General features: G+C 38.3%; 1 protein-coding gene across 1 annotated transcript in view; it reads right to left on the reverse strand.

Moving 5' to 3' along the window:
• Nucleotides 1-21062, reverse strand: part of LOC150086804 (endosome/lysosome-associated apoptosis and autophagy regulator family member 2-like) — a 329438-nt gene that overhangs the window by 183056 nt on the left and 125320 nt on the right. The window contains exon 9 of the mRNA XM_090372273.1: nucleotides 3485-3589. Within this exon, the coding sequence (XP_090228399.1) occupies nucleotides 3485-3589 (105 nt within the window). The remainder of the gene's footprint in view (nucleotides 1-3484; nucleotides 3590-21062) is intronic.

The raw sequence follows: 21062 nt of genomic DNA on the forward strand, positions 1-21062 counted from the left end.
ACAACAATATCACCTTTTTTGCCCTTAAAAGATGATATCTGCTCTACAACATTATCAACTTTTGGCCCTTGGACCACACTTGGAATATTTATTGGTAGTAGCATATGATACAAGATAGCAAGCTTATAAAGAATTAGCCAAAAAAAAACCTCCCACATCACCTGTCCATCACCTCCAATAATTTGTCTAGTTCTTCCTTGAATTTATTCAAGCTACTCTTCCACAACAACAAATGGAAGGTTGTTCCAACAATCAACCACCCTCTGGGCTGAAGGCAAAGAAGGATGGTTGTAAGATGGATCTCTGCAGATCCATCCTACAACCATCTTTCTCAAATTTGAATTTATGCCCCCACAATGTTTGAAGTCTGAGCAAAATGAAGAATGCCATCAGCATTAAAATTTCCCAATCCATTCAAAGCCTCAAACACCTTGATAAGATCATCTTGCAGGTGCCTAGTCTCCAGACACTGACCATTTTGCTCCCTTCACTAATCTTGTTGCCCTTCTCTGCATCAATTCCAGTAGATCTACATCCTTTCTAAAATGAGGTCTTCAGACCAATATGCAATATTCAAGATGCAGCCTAACCATTTCTTGTATAGTGGGATCATCAACTCTTTATCCATACTAGCAAAGGCTCCAGTATATCATTGACAAAACCACATAAGCTCTGCCAACTTTTGCATCATCTGCAAACTTGGACCTTAAGCCTGATATACCTTTGTCAATATCATTAAAAAATATATAGAAAACAACAAATGGCCAGCACTGAATCTTGGAGGACTCCATAAATAACATTAGTCTATGAAGAACAGTGTTCATTGATAACCACTCTCTGTCTTCTCCCACCAGGTCAGTGAACAGGTTAATCCTATGGTGCAAAAATTGTTTTCCATAAACAATGCCATGTTTCAAGACGATAATGTGCTGATACACACACACACCCAGATGTCCAACCTTGATTTGAGGAGCATGAAGGTGAGGCTAATCATCTTCTATGGCCTGCACAATCACCAGACTTAAACATTACTGTGAGCATATTTGGAGAGGAGAGTGAAAAGCAGATTTTTGCCCACCTTTAACACTCACTCAAGGAGCTTTAAACATTCTTCCACAAAGAATGGTCCAATGCTCTTAAGACAGTTCAAGATTTATTTGAATCTATTCCATGTAGAATACAAACTATTTTAAATGGGTGGCCCAGCACCATATTAGTGCATACTTGTCACTCTTATCACAGATGTTTCCATTACTTAGTCCACCCCCTGTAATTTAGTAACTACTAATAAAGACTACATTCAGTACAGGACCAGCTATCCTGCATTTATGGGAATGCATTAATTTTCTAGTTGCATAAAATTCTTAATGTGAAATTAATCTTAAAATAATACTTCCTTTGCACTTTTTAACACTGAAAACCTGTCACTAGTTATGCTTTTTTGTCACAAATTGTTGAGGAGCCACGATCATTCTTCTCATAAGTATGTTATGATTTTCACCTTTCCTAAGTCATCTAAAAATATCTAGTTTCTGTTCTAAGGTTAACAACACATCTAAGGTTTCCACCAAATTTCTGATCTTTTTTTGGATACTATAAGTGGTGGATGAGTTACAGACATATGATATAAATACATTTGCTCGCATTACTGTACTTTATTAACTATACTTCTAGCATTGGTGTATATGCAAATATACATGCACCTGTTCCTACTCTTAGTTACAACAGAGTCCATGTTTAATTTAATGGTGGCAGCCGGGTGAAGAAAGACAGATTTCAATGCTTCTGATAGTCACCCTAGATGTAATGTAAACAATATGTATATGGTGCCTTCCAACTTTTAAAATTTTTTTCAAGTCAATGTTTAATATGTTTATCATTTAATGTATTCTTATATATTACTGTTTCTATTTAATGCATTTTTGTAATGTTTAATTATTTAATTCACAATCTCTTCACTACTGGGCAGATAACTGGTTTTAATACATTATTTTTCAAATATGCTGGAGGTTCGAGCTTCCAGAAGGATGGTGGTCAGACTTGTTATTGTTATTTGGTTTTTAGGAGCATTAGCAACTAAGGCCATATTGCTCCGGGATATGCGGTGGTCATTCCCTGACCTTTCCGCATCCTCTGTATTTGGTGGTGACGGGCTTGAACCCTGGTCTAATCAAGAAGCGTGTGCAACACACTGCTGCTCCTTCCCACCTAGCTACGGAGGCGCCTGAATGTCAGACCATGAAGCTCTTATAATTATCCAATATTTTGGTAACATAAATTCTATGTTAATATAATTTATGTTATTTAAGACACTAATAATAAACAATCATATTTTATGTAATCTGTTGGTTAAATGAATACCACAGAGGGAAGGTGAAGTAGTAGTAGCACAGAAGTATAAAACAAAGTGCCAGTGATATATACAGGTGTCAGCTTTTTACATAGCATTATCAAATTTGAACATCATCAGATTTTGAAGAATCAACATTCTGAAGACTTTTGTTTGGAACATTTTATGCAAATGGAAGAGCTGGCCATACCAAAGCTGAACATCAACCAGGAAGAGCATGTATTTTGACAACAGAAAGAAATCAAAAAGTCAGTCATGCTATCTAGAAAAGCCATACATAAAGTTGCTAAAAATTTACTCAAATAGTCCAAGAATGAACAGGAGGAGGAATTTTCAATGCAAATATATACTATATACAGAGTACTGCATCTCTAAGAGGTCTACAGACAAGCTTCCACCCATAAACCTCTCAAAATGAAAGTTTAAAGCACAGCAATAGGTGCATTAACTCTTCATCTGAGTAGCGGAATAGATTCTCTGTAGTGATGGTTTTCAACAATATATGCTGTTTCATCAGATGGAAAAACTAAAGTATGGTAGCTACTCAAGGAATGTTTTACCTTGCGATGGAGCAAAGCTTCTCTTTTGAGACCACTAGGCACGTAATATAAAAATAAATGCTTGGGTCATTATATTCAACCAAAGATTCCATCTGATCAATAGTGCATCAGATGGCATCTTCAACTCTTGCATAACAAATGATTTTCTTTCAATGTGCTGATAATATAAGCATTTCTTGTTACTTTTCTTGCTTAGTGGGTCTTTAAACAGCTATAAAGTTAATTAAAAGTTTGAGGAAGCTTTGCTCAGTCTTAAGGTTAATTAAAAATTTGCAAGTCAGTATTTTCTCCATTCTGAAAAGAAATGCACCATCTCAGCTATGAAGTATGGTGATGGTAGTTGACAAACTCAAAAGCTGTTCTTCTAAAAACAGTGCGATTTTACAGTGCAGAACATGCATCCTGTAACAAAGCCTGATGTGTGACAACTTCATTTTGGGAAAATAATGATACTACATGCCTGCTCAAAGCCATAAGCTGAACTCAGCCAGATCTTTTCTTTAATGCATTTATACATTTTGTAACATAGGGTATGATATTGAATATTACATAATATTAAAGTTACATCTCTTACCATCTAAATTTATGCAACGGGAAGTCATTCCTGGAGGAATTTTATGCCACCTTGTTAAATAAAGACCGTAATTAGGAGCAGTTGAGGCTGGACACTTTTTGCAATCTAAAGAATTCAATAAAAAATACATATATATCTATAAAAAAATACATATATATATATATATATATATATATTATGAGAGGGGGGGAGTTGAAAAGTTCAGGGCCTAAGCATGAAAGGATAGTGGTACAATGTTAAAAATTTCTGTAATTAATATATAACACTTCAAATAATAATCTACCAAGTTTCATGCAGTTTCAATAAAGTCTTTATTTTATTACAAGTCCTGAAGTCAACAGTGTTGTGTGAATGAGGAGAGATGGACAAAACCAGTTACTGTGCACTCATCCAATATGAGAAAAAAATGGAACTAAAGCCAAAGGCAAGGCACAAGGATATGGTTACAACTTTGGGGGAGGATGCCCCTTCCTATTCCATGGTTAAGAAATGGGCAGTAGAATTTAAATAAGGAAGGGACAGCCAGGAAGATGACCGATGCTATTGAAGACCTGCAACATCTATCACTCCAGAAGTTGTTGACAGTGTACATGATCTGGTGATGAGTGATTAACAAGTGGCAGTTTGGTGCATTTCCAATGCCTTGGCATCTCGTATGAATGTGTGTACTACATAATATCGGAGGTTCTCACTAATGAAAAAGGTGTCATCACAATGGGTCCCAAAATTGTTGACAGCAGATCAAAAATGCACAAGAGTTGTCATATCAAGTGAACATTTGTATCGTTTGCAAGCAGATTCAGCAAATCTCCTTGCAAGGTTTGTGGCCATGGGTCCATCGTTTTCAACCAGAGACAAAGAAGAAGCCCACACACATCTCTTCTCCTCCTCAAAAAGAAAGCCAACTCAATTCCTTCTGCTGTTAAGGTGATGGCATCGATTTTTTTGGGATAATAATGGAGTGTTTGGATTGCTTTCAGAAAACCTAGACACTCACAGAGAAATATTACACTGACCTTGTGAGGCATTTGCATGAAAAACTGACAAATGACAAGGAAACCTCAGCAAAAGAGTCTTATGCCACCAAAACAATATACCCCTCACAAGTATATCAATGCCATGGTTGCACTGCATGAGTGTGGCTTTGAAATCTTGGACTATCCCTCATATTCACTAGCTCTAACACCACTGGAATTTCCCCTATTTCTTAATTTGAAAAAATACCTGCATGGCATCCATTTTCCCACCAACAGTGATGTCATTATTGCAGCAAATGCATTCCTGCAGATGCAAGAGAAAACTTCCTTCACAGCTGGAATCAATGTAATAGCATCAGTGGCAAAAGTATATTGACTCCAAAGGAGACTATGCTGAAAAGAAACATGTTACCAAACTTATCAAATAAACCATTCATACTCAGGCCACAAACTTTTCACAAGCCCCTCATAAAGTAGAATATTACGCATTTAACAACAGAAAGATCTGATATGATAAAGAAAAAAATTTCAAAACTAATTTCAAAACTTATAATAATTTAAAGGAGAATGCTACTTTGAAGAAAGAAAAGAGTTGCAGAAATTGTTACAATTAAAACAGATCCACGATGATGATGATGATATTTATAATTATTTCTCCCTGATGGGGGAAAGAGTAACCACCCCATGAAAGATACTGGTACTAAGTGCACAGGGCAGTTATTACTGTTGGTCAAGGAACTCCCTGACTATCCAAGGAAGGGGAATGCCAGAGGTGTATTAAATTCTGGAAGTGAGCCAAATGATTTTGTAATAACTGAGAGCAAAGTGGAGCAGAAATTGTTGAAAATAAACGTTATATTGAAGGAGGCTGCAAAGCAACTAAGCACACCCTTAGCCATAATTACAAGAGCTTCCTTAGACTCAGGGGGAGGTACCCATGGACCGGAGATGTGCAAATGTGACCCCAATTCACAAAGAGAGATCAAAGGGTGACACAAGTAATTACAGACCTGTTAGTTTAACTTCTGTTCTGGGGAAATTAATGGAGGCACTAATTAAAGAAGCACTGCAGGATTCTCTAGACAAAACTTCGGTTATAGTTCGGACACAGCATGGGTTTGTTAAGGGGAAGTCTTGTCTGACCAATTTAATTAGATACTATGATGTGGTCACAAAGGAACTGGATGCAAAGAATAATTCTGATATATACTTGAATCTTAGGAAGGCTTTTGATACTGTTGCACATGAAAGACTGCTGTACAAATTGGAGCAGTGTGGCATTAAGGGCAATTTGCTGCTATAGATAAAGGGATGGTTGAGTGGAAGAACACAGAGAGAGTGGTAATCAATGGACACTGCTCTTCATGGATTAATGTTATTAGTGGAGTCCCCCAGGGTTCAATTGTTGTTTTCTGTAATTATTAATGATACCAATGAAGGCTTAATGAAACTTAGACAGGCTTAATGTCTAAGTTTGCAGATGATATGAAGATTGGTAGGTTGTTAATGACACTAATGACAGTACGATACTGCAACAGGATCTAGAAAAGTTGAGCAGATGGGCTGAGAGGTGGCAACTAAAGTTTAACATTGACAAATGTAAAGTACTGTATATGGGTAGCAGTAACCCCAGAGTGACGTATCAACTGTGTGGTACTACACTCAGGGTGGTAGAGAATGAAAAGGATCTGGAGATAATTGTGCAGTCAGATATGAAGTTTTCTGAGCAGTTTTCAGTACAGTGAAGTTTTCAGTGCAGATGGTCTGTAAGAGCAGTTCATGGAGTCTTGTCAACGATATACCAAAATTTTTCTAGCAGGGATAATGATGTGATTATCACGTTGTATAAGGCAATGGTCAGGCCACACCTTGAGTACTGTATACAGGAGGCCTCATTTTAGAAAGGATGTAGAGCTGCTGGTACGAGCACAGAGAAGGGCAAGATTAGTGAATGGAACAAAGGGTTGCTCTTACAAAGAAAGGCTTAAGTTTTGCAAATTACAGTGTCTGGAGACCAGGCCCCATGTAAGGTGATATGACTGACGTGAATAAGGACTTGAATGGTTTCAGTAAGCTCAATGCTGATGGGATTCTTCCTCCTCTTACCAAGATTAATTGCCTGAGGGGGCATAAATTAAAATTGAGGAAAGACAGTTGTAGAACAGATGTGCAGACATTTGCCTTTAGCCAGCGGGTGGTTGATTGCTGGAACAAATTTCCATCTGTCATTGTAGACGTTAGCAGGTTAAATAAATTCAAGGCAGAACTAGACAAACATTTGAAGTGAATGGATGGGTGTAATGGGAAGGGGTTTTTTTTTGGCTGATGCTGTATAAGCTTGCTTTCTTGCACCATATGCTTCTACTAATGCTAATACTAAAGTGTTTGGGATTGCAACTTTCTGGGTGTCCTCTGGGAGACCTATTGCTGCTAGGCCCTTAAGTAGGATCTTTGGCACCATACCAGTGGTTGACATGATGATCATGATGGTTATTGCATAGGCCACATATCTTTAATCTCTTGTCTTAGGTCTGTGTACATCCTGATATTTCCCTCATCAGTTCTCTGAAGGTTGCAGTGTTGGGCACCAATATGTCAATCAGATTTTCCTTCTTGTCAATGATGGTTATATCCAATCTGTTGTTTGGAATTGCCTTGTCTGTTATTATGGTACAGTCCCATTACAGCTTGTTGGTTGCAGTCTCTAGTATGGCCTGGGGTTCATACTTGTAATATGGTTCACTTCCTTGATCAACTGGTATTTCCTCACTAGCTTCTGATGTATTATACTGGCAACATGGCCATGTCTATGAGTATACTCCATCTGGGTGATCAACCTGTATCTGCAGTGATGTGTTGGATCATTTTTTAAGGACAGGTGACACATTGACATGTGCCATCTGTCAATCTGGGTTTCTTGACAATATATTTACTATAGTTCCTGGTGTTCCTTGAAGAGCATCCCACTCATGAGCCATGCATTGGAAGCCATATTATTTATGTGGCTTTGATGAAAGTCATTGTAGTGTCTGCCATGGAGTGTCTTCTTTACCCATCTTTCTAGCTTTTTTTGTTTGTTCTACCTAGGCAGGAGGGGGGGGTCTCCTCGATTAGGTTGAGTGGGGTATGCCACTTGTCTATCTTCCTTATGGCTGGGTAAAGTGGCACTGTGATTTTCTGAAAGTAATCCTTCAGGTTCTCTATCGCTTTCTCCTGTTACTTGATGAGGTCTATCAAGCCTTCCTCCTTCTTTCCAAACTATGGTCAGTTTCTTTACGGCCAAATTCAGGTGGTGTTGGTGACTCTTGGTCACATCACTGTTCTTGTCTTTCTCACAATCTACTCCAGCTCAGTGTTAGTCCATTCTATAGCCCCAAAGGAGTATGCTATCACTGGAACTACACAGGCATTTATGGCTTTAACTGTGTTCCCTCCATTTGGCTTTCCATTGGACAGGCTTCTGAGACTCCAATAGTATTTTTTTCAGTCAGGCAGGCATTGATCTCCTTGTGATCTAACTGCTGAGCCTGCATCAACCTCAGGTATTTCTAGGTGTCTCCCCCATCATGGTTTCAATCTCTTTATCAGTCTGCAGCTGGTAGTTTTGGCCGACTAATTTTCCCTAATGCAATCTGTGGGTCGGTAGTTATTATTAGTATTATTATTGTTGCTCTTATATTATTTCTCTCTGATTGATGGGGAGGGGAGGATCCACCCTGTGATGGATACTGCTACGAAGTACACAGAAGGTTTATTACTATTATTAATTTATTTGGTTTATCTATTGACTCCTATACAGCCAGCTGGGTTGGGTACATACAATAACTGTCAAGTGTGCCTTGACTTCCAGAAATTCTTTATACTTATAAAATTTTTAAGAAATTTACATATTTGAAGTTGCATCTAATATAGATGTGGGACAGGTTTATCCCACATCATTTGCATAAAAATGAGTAATTACTTTACATGTGACGTTTGCATATTAATTTCTATTAAATGTTACTGACAGTAACATTCAATGCAATCTAGATGCCTTCAGTGTTTCAACTTGTTTTATACCTGCTTCCAACTGCATGAGGCATATTTCATGACCCATTCTGCAGTAGGCATAAATAAAGTGACAATAGTCACAGAAAAACAATGGCAAATGGATCAAACTGTTTGAGACATTTTTTCTATCTCATTTTGGGTGGCACTAGGTTATGGGTGTGGCCCAAAATCCTGACAGTATCCACTATATTGTAAAAATATATGAATATAATTCTATATATTTATTAGTTTTTAGTAAGTAAAAATTTACCTTATTAGATTAATTTTCTATAGAAAGAATATAAAAAATAATAAAAATTTTAATGACAAATACCTCTTTCAATTTGAAGATCATGTTTTCTGTTACAGAAAAAAACAGTTTTAAAATATAATCAGCAAATAAAAATGACTTGATTAATTTTACTTTTTTTATATTGCACTTAACTTGCAATTTTTCAAGTTGAATTTTGATATTTGTATACGGCTTTTGAGCAAATAATGACGGTATAGCATTGAAATGCTAAAGATAAAAAACTTGAAATAAGAATACTTTCAGAATATAAAAATTTCAGCAGCTGCGTAACATTTGCCATAAATATCATTAGTATAACTAAAACTGTAATTATACAGGTATTTATTTATTCATTTGTTATTAGCTGTACTTTCATGAATTTCTTTGAAAAGCACATTAGGCATGAACGTGGGTGCTGGCAGGATATTTTGAAAGGGGTAACAGGAAAAAATATCCCATTCTCTTCTTATTATTATAATACTTAAGATTATTTAAATATTACTATTAAGATTATTGAAGTATATTAAGATTTGTATGATTTTTTTTGCAAATTTTAATCTGTGATTTTGATAACTGTGATTATTGTCAATAATGTGATTTTTGTGAACTGATTGTATACTGTTAGTATAAACATATATATAAGTGTGTGTTGTTTATTCATTAATATGGCATAAAATATTAACATTATTATATACAGTTTGAATAACTGTAATGTACATGTTCCATGTGTTCAAATAAAATTTTAATGTTTTTAGTGGCTGTTTTGATTACATGAAAAACATTTTTTATTGGAAAAACAGTTTTTGAGATATAGACCCTAACTTTGTTTTTTTTTAAATACATTTGGATTGTTGGAATTTTCGGATGTCAGGATTTTGGCCATCAGGATTTTGGGCGGCACTGCTAGGTTACACCTATGTTCAATTCCAGAATGTCATTGACCAGAAGTTTCATATTAGCGTTGGCATTAGTAGAGGCATATGATGCAAGAAAGCAAGCTTATACAGCATCAACCAAAAAATAAATAAATAACTTCCATTGCACCTATCCATTCACTCCAAAAGTTTATCCAATTAAACCTTGAACTGATTTAAGCTATCAAATTCCACTATGGATGGAAGTTTCTTCCAGAATTCAAACACCCACTGGCTAAAGTCAAATTTGCCCACATCTCTTCTACAACTGTCTTTCCTCAATTTGAATTTAAGCCCACTCAAGTGCATAATCTGAGCATGAGGAAGAATGCCATCAGCATTGGGCTTGCTCAAACTATTCAAAGCCTTATACACTTCAATCAGATCACCTCACAGGTTCCTAGTCTCCTGCAATTTGCAAAATTTAAGCCATTCTTGGCAAGAGCTTTCTTTGTTCCTTTCACCAACCTCATTGTGCTCTTCTCTGTACTCGTTCCTGCAACTCTATGTCCTTCCTAAAATGAGGCTTCCAGACCTGTATGCAGTACTCAAGTTGTGCCCTGGCCATTGCCTTGTACAAGGTAATTATCACCTCCTTTATCCCTGCTAGCAAAATTCCTGTATATTATTGACAAGACCCCATGACCTGCTCTGGAAGCCTGTCTACACTACTCAGAAAACTTTATATCTGACTGCACAATTTCTCCCAGGTCTTTTTCATTCTCTGTCACCCTGTGTAGCACCACACGGTTGGTATATTTTTCTGGAGCTACTGTTACCCATATGCAGTACTTTGCATCTGTCAATGTTAAACTTCAGTTACCAATTCTCAATTCATCTGCCCAACTTTTCCAGATCCTGTTGCAGCAGCATACTACTGTCTTTACTGTTATTACCAAGCCTGCCAACCTTTGTATCATCTGCAAACTTTGACATTAAGCTTGATATACTTCATAAATATCATTGATAAATATACAAAACAACAATGGGCCCAACACTGAACCCTGGAGGACACCACTAATAACATTAGTCCACGAAAAACAGTGTCCATTGATTACCACATTTCTGTCTTCTCCCACTCAACCATCCCTTTATCCATAGCAGCAATTTGCCTCCAATACAACACTGCTCCAAATTGTACATTAGTCTCCCATGTTCAACAGTATCAAAATCTTTATTGAAATCCAAATAAATGATATAAAAATTATTTTTTGCATCCAGTTCCTTTGTGACCACATCATAGTATCCAATCAAATTGGTAAGACAAAATTTCCCCTTTACAATTTTTTTTTTTTTTTTTTTGGTAGTTGTTGGCGCATCGGCTTCTGTGGCCATAATGCACCTTCCAAGGTTTTGCAGAACTTTGATTCAAGCCCGAGGCAGGATTCGAATCCCATTCTGTGTCGGACCTATAACTGCAGTCTTGTCTAGATGATTCTGCAATGTTTCTTTATTTTAATAATGGAGTCCAGTGACTCCATTATTTTCCCCGGAACAGAATAACATATCTGTAATTACTCATGTAATGCTTTGATTGCCTTTTGGAATTGGAGATAAATTTGCACATCTCCAGTCTATGTGGAACCTCCCCTGAATTCAAGAATGCTCTCATAATTATTGCTATGCTATGGGTTTGCTTACTTCCTTTGCTGCCTCGTTTAAGATAACTATATAGATCCAATGCACCCCAGTTGCTGACTCAACATTGCACTGTACACCCATGTAAACTGTAGGCACTGCCTTAGATTTTACATGCTTCTTAACTAAAAGCTTAACCCCTCCTCCCTTCCTTTACTGTTTATCCTTTCTGTACACATTGTACTCCCCACATTAAAATTCTGCATTACTTATATCTGTGTGACACCACATCTCTGATATCCCAACAATATCTGCCTTTAATGTCTTGAGCAGCACTTGAAATTCATCAAATTTATTTACTACTCTTCTAGCATTGGTTTACATGCAAGTATACATACATTTGTTCTTACTCTTAGTTACACTAACACAGCCCATGTAATTACTTGTTCCATGATGAATCCCAGCAGTTCTTGAAATACCAGCACCTTGCTTTCCAGTCTACTGCTCATTTCAATGGAAGCAGTGCAAGAATCGCTTTCACCATTATTAAGTCTGCAGCTTCTGTTAATCTATTTGTTTGTGAATCCCCCCCCCCCCAAAGCTAGCAGTTTTCTTTCAGAAGATACCATGTGGAGAAAAATTCTACCCCATGAGCCTTGGACAATCTCTCAAGGGCCAAATTGGTTGACAAGGCTCTCATCATATACCCTCTCCTATTGTGTCTGGGCAGAATTGCAGACACTTTCAAATTTAACCCTAACTCACGAATTTTTTTTCAGCATTACTTGTTAAGTAAGAGAAAGTCTGCAGACTCCTATTCTTAATGTCATTAGTGGCAACATGTACAACAATATATCACCTTTTGTGCCCTTAAAAGACGATAATCTGCTCTATGATGTCATCAACTTTTGCCTTTGGCAGAAATATATTCTGGTCCTATTCCAACTATTTTTTTTTTTTTTTTCAAAATATATTTCTTGTTTACCTGACAATAGAGTCACTAAGCACCAGTGGGACCAGTGGTTTCTGCCTTGGAGAGCTGTTACATAATGTGGTGAAGGTTTTTAGCACAGGATTAGAGATACTTACTTTTATGAGATACTAATGGATGTAACAGGTTCAGAAACATTTGTCTCATACTGTTGCATAATACATCTCTTGTAGTGTCTTAATTCTGCATAAATACATCTGTTGTTCTGATTCTGCATTAATACATCTCCAGCAGTATATTCAGTATATTGATTCTGTAGGGCTTATCTTCACAGAATACGTTGGGGTCAATTTCTTAGGCATTATAGGATGGTAGGTGTTGGATGGGAACATCCTTGCTAAGCACTGTAGGTTGTTGAAGCTAATACATAGTTAACCTCTGCTAGAATGCTGTTCTGTGACCCATTCTTGTAATTAATCCTTATTGCATGCAAGTAGGGATTAGTTACAAGGCATCCAATGCCCCTTTATAACTATCCTTTGTCTTCTGCTACTCAACTATCCCTTTATCCATAGCAGTAAACTGTGCCTAATGCAACACTACTCCAAATTTTACAGCAGACTTTTGCATGCAATAGTGTCAAAAACTACACTGAAATCTAGTAGTAGTAGTGGCAATGTGATGCAAGAAAGCAAGTGTATGAGCTTATGCAGCATCAGCCACAGAAAAAAAAAAAAAAAAAAAAAAAAAAAAAATCACACCATTCCCTTCATATCCTGTCCAGTTCCTCCTTAAATTTATTCAACCTATCAACTTCCACAACGACAGATGGAAGTTTGTTCCACCAATTAACCACCCACTGGCTAAAGGCAAATTTCCGCACATCTTTTCTACATCTGTGTCTTCTTAATTTGAATTTATGCCCCCTTAGGTTGATAATCTGACCAAGTGGAAGGATCCCATCAGAATTAAGCGTGCTCAATCCATTCAAGGCCTTATATGCCTCAATCAGATCACCATATAGGTGTCTAGTCTCCAGCCACTGCAATTCGCAGAACTTAAGCCTCTCTTGGTAAGAGGATCCCTTCATTCCCCTCACGAATCTTGTTGCCCTTCTCTGTACACGCTCAAGCAAATCTACATCCTTCCTAAAATGAGGCCTCCAGACCTGTACGCAGTACTCAAGGCATGGCCTGACCATTGACTTATACAGAGGAACAATCACCTCCTTCTCCCTGCTAGCAAAATTCCTATATATCATTGACAAAACCCCATGACTTGCCCTGGCAGCCTGTCTGCATTACTCAGAAAACTTCATATCTGACTGCACAATTACTCCCAGGTCTTTTTCATTTTCTACCACCTTAAGTGTTGTAACATACAGTTGGTATGTTTCTCTGGGGTTACTTCTACCCATATGCAATACATTGCATTTGCCAAGGTTAACTTCAGTTGCCACTTCTTAGTACATCTGCCCAAATTATCTAGATCCTGTTGCAGTAGCACACTGCCATTACTGTCATTAACAACCCTGCCAACCTTTGTATCATCTGCAAACTTCGACACTAAGCCTGATAATACCTTCATCAATATCATTGATAAATATACAAAACAAAAGAGGACCCAACACCAAACCCTGTGGGACTCCACTAATAACATTAGTCCATGAAGAGCAGCACCCATTAATTACCACCATCTGTCTTCTCCCACTCAACCATCCTTTTATCCATGTAGCAACTTACCCTTAATACCATTCTGCTCCAATTTGTACAATAGTCTTCCATGCGCAACAGTGTCAAAAGCTTTCCTGAAATCCAAATATATGATATCAAAATTATTTTTTGCATCCAGTTCCTTTGTAACCACATCATAATATCCTATCAAATTTGTCAGACAAGATTTTCCCTTAACAAACCCATGCTGTGTCTGAATTATTGCTGCAGTCTTGTCTAGATAATCCTGCAATTCATCTTTAACCAGTGACTCCATTATTTTACCAGGAACAGAAGTTAAACTAAATGGTCTGTAATTACTTGTGTCACCCTTCGATCCCCCTTTATGAATTGGGGATACATTTGCACATCTCCAGTCAATGGGAACCTCCCCTGAGTCCAAGGATGCTCTCATAATTATGGCTAAGGGTTTGATTAGTTGCTTTGCCGCCTCCTTTAATATAACTGGATAGATCCCATCCACCCCAGGTGCCTTTCTTATGTTTCTTAAGTGGAGGAGAAATTGTTGAAGTTCTTATGTTTAACTTCAACAATTTCTCCTCCACTTTGCTCTCAGTTATTACAAAATCAGCACCCTGCTACAATTTGGTGACTCTATTGTCAGGGAAACGGGGAACATGCTTTGTAAAAAGGATAGCTGGAATAGGACCAGGGTATGTCTGCCAGGGGCAAAGGTTGATGACGTTGTAGAGTGTAGAGCGGATATCATCTTTTAAGGGCACAAAAGGTGATATAGTTGTACACGTTGGCAATAATGATATTAAGAGTAGGAGACCGGCGGAATTACTTAGCAAGTACAGGTCACTGTTGAAAAAAAGCCGTGAATTAGGGTTGAATTTGAAAGTGTCTGCAATTCTGCCCAGACACGATAGAAGGGAGTATATGATGAGAGCCTTGTCGATCAATTCGGCCCTGGAGGGATTGTGCAAGGCTCAAGGGGTAGAATTTTTTTCAGCCTGGACTGTACTTGTTAACAGGAGAGATTGCTTCTACAGGGATGGGATACACTTAAATAGAAAGGGTGCAAGAATTTTTGCTGATGCTGTCGAGGCAGTGTTAGGTGGGTCGGAAAACTGCTAGTTGGGGGGGGATACAAGGACTAATAGATTAACAGTAGCCACTGGCAGAGGTGGAAGTGATTCTTGCACTGCTTCTATTGAAATGAGCAGAAGCCTGAAAAACAAGATGCAGGATATTTCAGAGACTGCTGGGAGTCATTGCGGTACAAGTAAACACATGGGTTGTGTTAGGGTAGCTAAGAAGAGAAACAGGTACATGTATACCTGCGTGTACACCAATGCTAGGAGTTTGGTAAATAAATTTGATGAATTTGAGGTATTGCTCAAAACATCAAAGGCAGATATTGTTGGGATTTCAGAGACGTGGTGTCACACAGATATAAGTAATGCGGAACTGGAATTTGGGGAATACAATGTGTATAGAAAGGATAGACAGGACAGGAGGGGAGGAGGGGTTATGCTATTAGTTAAGAAACACATAAAGTCCAAGGAAGTGAAGCCAGTCGACATCGATGGACAGGGCAGTGTCGAGTCAGTTTGGTGTGACATAAGCATAGGGAAATCAAAATTGAGAGTAGGAGTGTGCTATAGGCCTAATGACTCTGATGAGTATAATAAGATATTGTACAGGGAAATAGAGTGGGCCAGTAAATCAGAGAGTCTTATAATGGGGGATTTTAATTTCCCAGATATTGACTGGAATTTGTGGATTGGTCACTCGCACACTAGCAAGGCTTTTGTGGATTTATTGGATGATTGTTTTCTACATCAGCATGATCGTGAGGCAACAAGAGGGAGCAATACTCTTGATCTGATTATCAGTAGTGATTCTTCATGCATTAAGAATTTGCAGATAAATTAACCACTAGGTGGCAGTGATCACAGTGTGTTGAAGTGGGATTTACTCAAGGAGGTAACTACCATCACAGGTAAAGGGAAGGGTTTTTGTTTTCGTAAAGGTGACTATGATGGTCTGAGACAGTATTTAAATTCTATACAGTGGGACCAACTGATGATGTTACCCACAGCAAACTCAAAATGGGAAGCATTCAAGGAACTAATCTTGGAGGCTACCAGGCTTCACATACCAACTAAGAAATATTGTTCAAGGTTTAGGCCTAAATGGTTGTCAGATGAACTAATGAGACATGTGGCAGAGAAGAAAATGCATGGGATACATACAAATTAATGGGTGACATGGAAGCCTATGATAGATATAAGTTGGTCTGTAACCAAGTCACAAAGGAGATTAGGCAGGCAAAGGCAGACTACGAAAAATCCTTGGCAAAGGATGCAAAGAAAAACAGAAAAGAGTTCTTTACATATTTAAACTCAAGAAGGAAAGGGATGAATCAGATTGGTCCACTGGATATTGATGGTTCAACAGTTGAGGATCCTGCTCAGGTGGCTAACAATCTAAACGAGTATTTTGCATCTACATTCACGCATGAGGAGTTATTCAGGAAGGAGAATGATGTAGGTAAAGTAAACATTGGCAGTGAGCTGGATGATTTTGTAATAACTGAGAGGAAAGTGGAGGAGAGATTGTTGAGGATAAACATAACAAAGGCACCTGGGGTGGATGGGATCTATCCAGTTATATTAAAGGAGGCAGCAAAGGAAGTAAGCAAACCCCTAGCCATAATTATGAGAGCTTCTTTGGACTCAGGGAAGGTACCCATAGACTGGAGATGTGCAAATGTAACCCCAATTCACAAAGGAGGATCAAAGGCTGACACAAGTAATTATAGACCTGTTAAACTTCTGTTCCAGGTAAATTAATGGAGGCACTGGTTAAAGAAGCACTGCAGGATCATCTAGACAAGAATTCAGTTATAACTCAGACGCAGCATGGTTTTGTTAAGGGCAGGTCTTGCCTGACCAATTTGATTGGATACTATGATGTAGTCACAAAAGAACTGGATGCAGGGAATAACTTTGATATTATATATTTGGATCTTAGAAAGGCTTTTGATACTGTTGCACATGGAAGACTGCTGCACAAATTGGAGCAGTGTGACATTGGAGGCAAATTGCTGCTATTGATAAAGGGGTGGTTGAGGGGGAGAAGACAGAAAGTAGATCAATGGACACTGCTCAACGTGGACTAATGTTATTAGTGGAGTTCCTCAGGGTGCAGTGTTGGGTCCGTTGTTGTTTTCGGTGTTTATGAATGATATTGATGATGGGATATCAAGTTTAATGTCCAAGTTTGCAGATGATACAAAGGTTAGCAGGGTTGTTAAGGACACTACTGACGCTATGCTGCTGCAACAGGATCTGGAAAGGTTGAACAGGTGGGCCGAGAGGTGGCAAATGAAGTTTAACATTGACAAATGTAAAGTACTACATATGGGAAACAGTAACCTCAGAGCAACGTATCAACTCTGCGGTACTACACTGACAGTGGTGGAGAATGAAAAGGACCTGGGGGTAATTGTGCAGGCAGATATGAAGTTCTCTGAGCAGTGCAGACGAGCTGCAAGAGTAGCTCATGGTGTCTTGTCAATGATATACAGGAATTTTTCTAGCAGGGATAAGGAGGTGATTATTCCCTTGTATAAGGCAATGGTTAGGCCACATCTTGAGTACTGTATACAGGTCTGGAGGCCTCATTTCAAGAAGGATGTAGAGCTGCTGGAACGGGTACAGAGAAGGGCAACAAGATTAGTGAATGGAACAAAGGGTTGCTCTTACGAAGAAAGGCTTAAGTTTTGCAAATTACAGAGTCTGGAGACTAGGCACCGGCGAGGTGATCTGATAGAGGTGTATAAGGCTTTGAATGGTTTGAGCATGCTCAATGCCAATGGGATTCTTCATCTTGCTCAGAATAATCACCTCAGAGGGCATAAATTCAAATTGAGGAAGGACGGATGTCGGATAGATGTGCGGAAATTTGCCTTTGGCCAGCGGGTGGTTGGTTGGTGGAACCGACTTCCATCACTTGTTGTTGAAGTTGATAGCCTAAACAAATTTAAAGCTCAACTGGACAGGTATTTTGAACGAACAGAGGGGTGAAGTGGAAGTGGGTTTTTTTTTTTTTTTTTTTGGCTGATGCTGAATAAGCTTGCTTTCTTGCATCATATGCCTCTACTAATGCTAATGCTAATTTGATAACCTTCTGCCATTTTCAAACTTTAATAACTCCTCATGTGTGAATGTAGATGCAAAATACTCATTCAGTTTGTTTGCTATCTGAGCAGGATCATCAACAGTTGAACCATCGATATCAAGTGGACCAATCAAATTGATCCCCTTCATTTTAGAGTTTATATAAAGTAAAGAAATCCTTGCTGTTTTTCTTAGCATCTTTTTCCAAAAATTTCTTGTAATCTGCCTTCGCCTGCCTAACCTCCTTTGTGACCTGATTAAAGACTAGCTTATATTTCCCATAGGCTTCTGAGTTGCTTGATAATTTATATGCATCCCATGCATTTTTCTTCTCTGTCACGAGTCTCATTAGTTCATTTGATATCCATTTATTCCTAAACCTTGAATAATATTTCTTATTAGGTATGAAACTTTTAGTTGCATCCACGATTAATTCCTTGAATGCTTCCCACTTAGAATTTACTGTTGGTAACATCGTCAGTTGATCCCACTGTACAGAATTTAAAAACTGTCTGAGACCACTGTACTCACCTTTATGGAAGCAAAAACCCTTTCCTTTACCCCTGATGGTAATTATATCTTAAATAAATCCCACATCAGTACACTGTGATCACTGCCACTTCGTGGTTCCTTTATCTGCAAATTCTTAATATATATGATATGCTCCCTTTCTCATGTCAGTACATATCCAGCTGACCTATGAATTTTCCCCAACTATCAGAAAAGAGAGATATTATATGCTGAAAGCATAATAGATTAACTAAAGAGTTGAGAGACTGCAAGGCTTTTGGTGGGAAATTTTTATCAGCATGGTCTTCACTTGTAGGTAGGAGGGGCCTATTTGTTTGTTTGTTGTTTGGTTTTTAGGAGCATTAGCAACTAAGGCCATATTGCTCCGGGAATATGCGGTGGTCATTCCCTGATCTTTCCGCATCCTCCGTATTTGGTGGTGACGGGCTTGAACCCCGGTCTAATCAAGAAGCGTGTGCTACGCACTGTTGCTCCTTCCCACCTGACTACGGAGGCGCCCCTAGGGCCTATTTGTAGAGAAGGAACTCATTTGTCTAAAGGTAGTGCAAGGATGTTTGCTCATATTATCTCAATGATATGGCCTTAATGGTTAAGGGAAACCGCTAGCTAAGGGTAGGAGACTGATAATACAGACAGGCATTTAGCTGATAATATGAGTCAAAGTAACACACACATTTCAAATGATTTTTTTGTCATAAGGCATATGAAGAAGTGTTTGTTGTCAGAATGCACATCATTGGATTCAGGAGAGATTCCTTTGGACTGAAGAAGTGCCAACTTATCACCAACACATAACAGTGATTCAAAGAGCAAAGTAGACTGAAAAGATTTAGAGAAAAAGCCTCAACTTAAAAATGGGAAATTCACTAAACATAGCAGGTCAGTGCATTAGCATCATGTTTGTATGTAGTGAATCACCAAAAATGGCATTGTTTCATATCACAATGTAAATACCTTCACAACTGTTGTTGTTGTATTTGTTGTTGTACTTGAGGTTTTTGGCACAAGGGCCATATTGCGCCTGTTCATGGTTTGGGTATCACTGATTTCACATTATGATTAGATGCTATTATATAAATTTATGCATTTTAAATACTTAAACAGATCCACGAAAATTGCTTCATTACCAAGAATATGTGATAAGGTTAAGGGTTCCTGCAAGTTGGAGAGGAAGCTGAAGCTGGATTTACGGACAGATGAAAGGTGGGGACATTCAATGAGAATATGTTTTATTGTTAGGTGCGACTGGCAAAAAAAACACTGAGGAGGAGTCTCTCCCAAAAGCAAATGAAGATGAGTCGGATGTGAATGACTGATGCAAAGCCTTGCCAGAATTACTTCTTGTTGCCTGTTTCTTCTAAAACTAGATGTCCACAGTTGAGGCTCTTTTTTTTATCTGGAACAGTTTATTATTGGTTTGAGATTGCCAGAGGTGAGACCATTGTTTCCAACATGTTTTTTTAATAATGGATTTGTAGTCTGTGAATGGAACTTTCAGTTGACTGTAAGATCCAGAGTCGGGATGTTTAGCAGCCTCATCCACACGATCATTACCTTGGATGCCGACATGACCAGGAATCCAGCAGAAGATAACCTTGTAGTTGGCTGTTTGATGGCAAAATAATTTAAACTGGATCTCTTTAAGAATGGGATGAGAGGGAGGAAGGGTAGATTGAAAGGCATTGATTGCACTTAAAGAGTCTGTATATATCAGAGATTGTTTGATATGACATTTGTTTATGTTATCTAGAGCCAGTTTTATTGCAAATAATTCTGCAGTATAGATACTGCATTCAGTGGGAAGAGAGGCAGCTGTTAAGAAAGTGGTGGAAACTGCTGCTGCACCAACAGCCGTATCTGTTTTGGAGCCGTTGGTATAGATATGAACTTTCTTTGAGTTTTCCAAAGAATGCAGTTTATGTAGCTGTTGAAATTTGGTATTTGCCAGGGAGGATTTTCCCCATCTTGAAAAGAAATTGTCACAGAGAAAGGTATGAATTCAGTCCAGGGAGGTTCAGGAGTAGCAAGGTCTTGGAATATATTCTTAAAGTTAATTTTCCAACTGATCATGAGTTCTTGCAGTCGAATCCCTGTGGGGCGGTTTTCATTAGGTTTATTGAGATATAGCAGGATGTGTTGAGGATCAAACAGATACTGCCAGCTGGGGTGGGCTGGAGTACTTCCAATCTTTGCTGCATAATTTAACAATAACATTTTTCTCCTGAGAGGGGATTCATTTGCCTCAATATACAGGCTGTGAACCGGAGATGTTCTGAAGGCTCCAATGGTGTTCAGACGTAATAGAGAACTTTTCCTGGTGGAGTCATAGACAGGTGCTCCATAATCCAAGCACGATCTTATTAAAGCTCTATAGAGATGTAGGAGAGAGTTTCTGTCAGCACCCCAGGACATAGCAGTGACAGCTCTTAGGATATTTAGTTTTTTAAGACAAGTATTCCGGAG

Source organism: Mastigoproctus giganteus, chromosome 4 (genome assembly GCF_048544385.1).
Source record: "Mastigoproctus giganteus isolate SK-2022 chromosome 4, ASM4854438v1, whole genome shotgun sequence".
NCBI lineage: Eukaryota > Metazoa > Arthropoda > Arachnida > Uropygi > Thelyphonidae > Mastigoproctus > Mastigoproctus giganteus.